This window comes from Triticum aestivum, chromosome 6A (assembly GCF_018294505.1).
Source record: "Triticum aestivum cultivar Chinese Spring chromosome 6A, IWGSC CS RefSeq v2.1, whole genome shotgun sequence".
Taxonomy (NCBI): domain Eukaryota; kingdom Viridiplantae; phylum Streptophyta; class Magnoliopsida; order Poales; family Poaceae; genus Triticum; species Triticum aestivum.
The window spans coordinates 566,927,155-566,933,641 of NC_057809.1; the positions used below are offsets into that span (position 1 = coordinate 566,927,155).

At 47.2% G+C, this 6,487-nt stretch overlaps 1 protein-coding gene across 1 annotated transcript; it reads left to right on the forward strand.

Annotated features, from left to right (window-relative positions):
• The first annotated feature begins 5,150 nt into the window (after positions 1-5,150).
• Positions 5,151-5,734, forward strand: LOC123131065 (pathogenesis-related protein PR-4-like). The gene is made up of 2 exons (XM_044550830.1): positions 5,151-5,450; positions 5,564-5,734. Exons 1-2 carry the CDS (start codon positions 5,151-5,153, stop codon positions 5,732-5,734), a joined length of 471 nt encoding a protein of 156 aa, XP_044406765.1.
• Positions 5,735-6,487: the final 753 nt, after the last annotated feature.

Here is a 6,487-nt window from a genome sequence, read left to right on the forward strand (position 1 = left end):
TAAAGGCTAAGAATGCTGGGGATATTCAGCCACCGGAGACCAATCTATGTGGATACTATGTCTGTGAGATGATCCGGAGATACACCTCTGAGCGGGTTCCGAGTGATACCAATGCTAAGAGGAATAACCTCCGGTGGATGCTTAGTCCAGAAGCTCGCTTCCGACCACTTCAAGAGGAACTAGCTGGATGGTTCAGCAGGGAAGTCCTCCATCCTAAAGGAGAACACTATTACGAGGACGTAGAACTTTATATGCATTAAATCATGTATGGAAACTTGTTCAAAATTGTATATGGTCATCCGATGATATTGAATATATATTGTATATTCCTCTTGAATTCTTTTTGGTTCTAATTTCAAATTTATTTAAAATTGTACATTCATATGCATGTATGTAGTACCGTAGAATATATGAAACTCCTTCAAAATTAAAATAAAGCACAAAAGAAATAAAACAATACAAATTAAACAGAAAACAGGTTTAAGGGGGGGGGCTAAAACCCTAAACCTGCGGCGGCCTTTAGTCGCGGTTGGCCAGAAGAACCGCGACTAAAGGTCCTCCGCCCCGACGGCCACCTGGCGCCCACGTGGACGGGCCTTTAGTCGCGGTTCTTAAGCAGCCGCGACTAAAGGGGGGGGGGCCTTTAGTCGCGCCCGGTCTGTCGCGGTTGCGCAACCGCGACTAATGGCAGTTGCGAACCGCGACCAAAGGCCCTTTTTCCACCAGTGGAGTATCTTGACAAAAAATCTGTAGGAATCAAAATTCGGTTCAAGGGGATATTTCAATGGCTCCCATGCCACTGCAACTTTATTCAGTAGTTTAGAACTTCAGATTAAAGACAATATACAAATAGTCTGCATTGTTCTTGTTCTATCGTTTAGTGATCGAGCAAATGATTAAGTAAATATGCTAATAATAGTTCATCCAATGTCTGCACCCTCCTTTCTATTACATGTATATTTTTCTACAAAGGATAATATATTAATATCAAGATATATCAATTACATCCGACCTCTGCAAGAACATAATATCAAGACCAAATTGAAACACCAAGTATGCACACAACCAAAAAGAATTAAAAGAACAAGACGGGGAAACAAAGCTGACACAACCAACAACTCACAGCAGATAAGCAGGAACCTCACCCATTGTCCTTGAAAGCACACGAACTACAAGAAAGGTTCTCCAAAGGCAACATCTCTAGGAATGAGACGATGTGTACGCACCGACGTCGTCGGATCCAATCACTGAGGGTGAGATCCGAGTTTTCATTCCGAAGAGAACGTCTCAGCAGACTCCAAAGCAATGCCTTTAACAAGGACACAATACATAAACATCGCCATTGTGAGGTGCAACCATGGAAGGTCAGACTTGGGGTTTTAACCACGGAGCTCAAAATCAGGTGCTCAAAAGGCACCACCAAGTCAAAGTGACCGTGTTGCCGTCGCCCCTTTAAAGAAACGATGTTTCACGGAGGGGTACACACACACACCTGGTCACGGGGAAATGAAATCAACAGTTCCATGGTACACATTCCTGGAGGCAGCAACTTGTGTGATCCCTGATGTGGACATCACCACGCGCCCAAATCCATGCTTGCGAACATTGAACTATTGCAGAACACGGAGAGATGAACGATCATCGGCAGCTTCAACTCATGCGCACTTGCTCGAGAGCCATTGTGGTAGAAGCCGCCGACGACAACATGCCAAGACATGTTGTAAACTACGTGGCCTTCACAGGCGATAGTTGCCTCGCCCCGCCCTATCAATGCACCACTTCGTGTCGCTGTCATCGCTGCGACATTGCCGCTGCCACAGCTAACTAGACCACCGACCAACCCCCAATGTTCGCCGACTACATCTAAGGTGCCGAAGTCCATCCACGCAATCTGATGCTACCCATGCAGCACTGTGGCATGACCATCTCCTAGAGTGCTAGTGGTCGTCACTCTGTCGACCAAGCTCCATCGCACACGGCACGCCGTTCGGGGCCACCATGCCATTCGAGTGAACCTCCTTTCCAAAGCTATCATTTGTGGAGAGAGAGAAAACAAGTAAGGTAACTTTGGTACTAAGACATAAGTTAAAAAATAAACTAAAACTCTGATAAGGGCATTTCTAACCGGTCCCCTAAAAGTTAACGTGGTATATATATCTTAGTGGAGTATATATACTCCACAAAAAATTTGCCGTACCTAGCTGATCCCCAAAGTTAGTGGAGAGTAAAACTAAATTTTCACAAATTCAATCAAATTTTAACCGAAAGATAATGCATTTAAACATAAAGTTCAACATAGAAAGTCTTCGCAACCAAACATCAAATATAAATTTAAACTAGAACTAAACTTAAACTAAATTCCCCGAAGTGGAGGTCGAGCCAGTCCTTCCGGGTGAGACCACCCTCTGAGCTGGGTCCGGGCCAGTGCCGTCATCGATGTCGTTGGGGAAGATGCTCCACCACTCCTCGACATCGACCTCGTCCTAGCCGCCAACCTCGCCGCCCGCATTGCCACCCTCCTCGTTATCGCCGCTCTCGACGTCGAAGATGCTCGTCGTCAAAGATGACGATAACTTCGACATCATTGACGGCGAATATCGCATGCTCCGCGTCCACAACCTCCGAGTACTTCCGGCGAAGCTCATCCATGTAGGCCTCGGCGGCGGCCTCGGCCTCGAGGCGCTCCCTTGCCTCTCGGTCCTCCCGCGCCATTCCAGCGCTCATCACCCCTGACTCCAGCGGGACGAGGTGGACTGGAGCCGTGCCAAAGGGAAAGTTGAGCTTCACGTTGCGGCCGTGGAACCGGACCTGCCACCGGTCGTATCCCATGGCCGCGAGCTTGGCCGTGTGGAAAGGGCCGACCCACTTCCGCTTGTGGGTCTCGCAGTCGGTGATTTCCGCCACCCACGTCTCCCACGGCCGTTGCCGGATGTCGAGGTAGGTCCTCGTCGGCGGCCATGGTGGAGGGAGGTCCGGGAAATCCTCAAACCAGAGGAGGGGCGCGGCGGCGGGCGGATCGGCTGAGCAGCGGCGGCTCGAGGAAGCGGCCGTGGACGAGGACCCGTGGGTGTGGCTGCGCAGATCCGCACTGTGGATCGACGGAGGGGACCGGCAGCCACCACGTCCAGCCATCGAGAGGAGAGGGGGCGGCGGATCGGGGCAGGGGACGCGCCGGCGACGAGGCGAGGGGGAGAAGAGGAGGCGGAGGAGATGAAGAGAAAGGGGCAGATTTTTTACTCGGCCCCGCGAGCCGGAGTAAATATAAGGAGATGAATAGGGATGGAGTAAAAAAATTACACTACTAACCGTTATAAGGGATCGGCTAGGTGCGGTTTAGAGGAGAAAAAAAAACAAATTTACTCCCTTACAGCTGGATAAAGGATTGGTTAGAAATGCCCTAATGAAGGTAACATGGCTTACAATGAGCCTATTTCGTCCTATCTTTCACTTGGTGGCGTAACTTATGTCATGCTTTGATTAGATGTTGGACATTGACGGTCAAATTTGTTAAGATTACCGTGTCATATTTACTTGCATATGCGGTTGATATGTGATCCAAAGGACCAGCGTGTATTACCTAGCTGATACGGACTGGCAGCTCAACTCTTATATTTTCTTTTGAGAGTTACTCAACTCTTATAGTAACCACATTTGGTTCATCTCTCTCAGGCTTATCACTCCTTGTTATCAGCGATAATGTAAGAAGAAAACTACATGTGGGAAGCTTTTATTGGCTAGCTATCCATGCAAATAGGCAAATAACCGCAGGTTAATCTCAGAACTAGTACAATTTAATACTAACGAACACCTGCAAAAATAACAGAAAGAGAGAGGGTGACGCGAACAGTGACTACAAAATCCTAGCATAAAATCTTTGAAATGCAATTATCCCATAAGCAACTTGGAATTGGCAACGGGTCTCACAAACAACCAAAGCAAGGGTTTGGCATTCACATATCATTGTCAGATACAATCATCCTTGTTGAAACATAACGAGAAAAAGATCATTCAGAAAGCTGACACAATAATTACAAAAACATCTATATTCGGTTCCTTCATCCTCTAAAAACAGTTTTGATAATGACGTGGTGGCTTGTTCACACAGGTGGAAGCAACAAAAAATTATTGATACTAAGGGTTGCGATTAATACGAGATGCACTCCAATACCTCGAGTCCTCAAGTATCAGTTTGTCATAGAAGCTCCTTTTTTTACGGTAATGCTATCTGACGAGCGAAGCCGATACTTCAAGAACAAAGTAACTATTTTGTTGGAATTTAGAATAGACAAGTCTATTGATGCAATAACATATGGAAAGTCATTTACGACGGTTTCATGATTTCCCTTAACACCACGATACATGATAAATTACTTGTTCATTATGATAGTGCAATTAGCGCCTTTCATTAAACTCCGGCCAGTGACTGTCATCGTTCATTTGCACGAAATTACGACACAGCTCGATAGCTCAACTCTAAGATATATGATGTAGAATAACAACACCATGATTGAAGATTGCACACACTAAGAAATAAAACTACAACATCAGCATTGTGAAATCGCATTGAAATGTAAATTAATATAGTTTATCAGTTGCTCATTATTCTTTCCCCTGGTAAAAGCCATTTGACAGACACAAATGATATTTACAAGAACATAAGGTGAATTAGCTGCCAATGAAAGAAACAGAGAGGCTGATGTCACCTCTGAGTACAAATTATTGGCATGAAAATCTTTGAAGCACAACGTGTCCAATGAGAAGCTTGGAGTTGACAAAGCTCTCACAAACAACAAGGCAAATATTTGGCACACTCACATCATTGAAGCAACATAAGAAGAAATAGCTACATATCTAAATATCTTGGGAAGCTAAACAACAAGCTCACAGCAAGAGTTTAAGTGACCAAGGCATAGTTTGTGTAACCTCTTATGCCTCATTGAATAAACTACTAACTTGATACCTATACTCCAGGTGCTTACTGTGATTGAAAATTATGATTAAGGGAAGGCGATGATTACAATCGTCCTGCTTGAAGCTGGTGTCAGAATCAGGGTCTATAAATATGGCCAGTCACAACTGAGCAATACACTACTACTCATTAGCAGCAGCTGATTGGCCAATTAGGCGCTAATAACTAGCAAGAAAGAGGCATGGCAACGGAGGTCGCTGCCGCTGGCGCAAGAATGCCGGTGCCGGTGCTGGTTCTCGTGGCATTGGTCGTGGCCTGCCTGTCCGCCAATGGCGCGGCGGCGCAGCAGGCGAGCGACGTGGCGGCGACGTACAACCTGTACAACCCAGAGAAGATCAACTGGGACCTGCGAGTCGCCAGCGTCTTCTGCGCGACGTGGGACGCCGACATGCCGCTGGTGTGGCGGCAGAGGTACGGCTGGACGGCGTTCTGCGGCCCCGCCGGCGCGCACGGCCAGCCGTCCTGCGGCCGCTGCCTCCAGGTACGTAATCATACGCGTCCCTATCTCCGTCGATGGATGATCCGTATAAAGAAATGTGCATCTTGCTATGGATCGCGCGTTGTTTGATCGGCGGGACACTGTCATGTCATCAGGTGACGAACAGGGCGACGGGGGCGCGGACGGTGGCGAGGGTGGTGGACCAGTGCGACAACGGCGGGCTCGATCTTGACGTCGCCGTGTTCCGGCAGATCGACACCGACGGAGGCGGCGTGGCCAACGGCCACCTCGTCGTCGACTACGAGTTCGTCGGCTGCCAGGACTGATCACGCACGGGATCACCGCATGCTGCTGCATATGCCTACGATCGTTGCGGCGAATAAATATGCATGGGAAATCAGTAGTACCGGCAAGAATAAAACGCAACCGAAATCAATATCGGCTTCGATGTCCGATCGAGGCATGCAGCGCATGTTGTCTTCCGATTCTGAATATCTCGTTATGTAACTCGGAATCCATGGTCGAAATGACAGATTTTATGTCTCAGCGTCAAGCCACGTAATCTGGCTACTTGTTGTTGGTTTATCGAGCAATTTTCAAATAATTTCAACTCATAAAATCATTTCTAACCGGTCCCTTAAATTTAGGCCCTCGAACGGGTCCTCAAACCTTAACTCCTCAAAATGTAGGAGTTAAAAACGGTCCCTTAAATTTAACTTACAAAAAAAAATCTCACAAATTCATCTCAAAATAGAACTGCTGGATTCAAACACAAAGGTAGCACAATCCGATACACTGCATAACATAAACATAAACTACTCAGTTCAAATTTAAACTAAATAAAACTAATCTTCTCCAGCCATGATTTTCTCCCAATCCACTTCACCCATGCCAGAGCCGAAGTCGGAGTCGCTAGATGAAAGATCGATCACTTGCGGTCAGGCCTCATCATCGACCTCCCCACCGGACAGCACAGCCTCATCGGTTGTCTTCTTGTAGAGCTCGTAGACCCTGAGCTCCTCGGCGACGAGCTCTGGATGTTTCACTCGGAGCGAGACCATGTACACCTCATCGATGCG

Bases quoted from the DNA above. Each gene is read 5' to 3' on its own strand.
- LOC123131065 (XM_044550830.1), top strand. From the start codon at position 5,151: ATGGCAACGGAGGTCGCTGCCGCTGGCGCAAGAATGCCGGTGCCGGTG. The intron at 5,451-5,563 runs GTACGTAATCAT...TCATGTCATCAG, and splicing joins CCTGCGGCCGCTGCCTCCAG to GTGACGAACAGGGCGACGGG.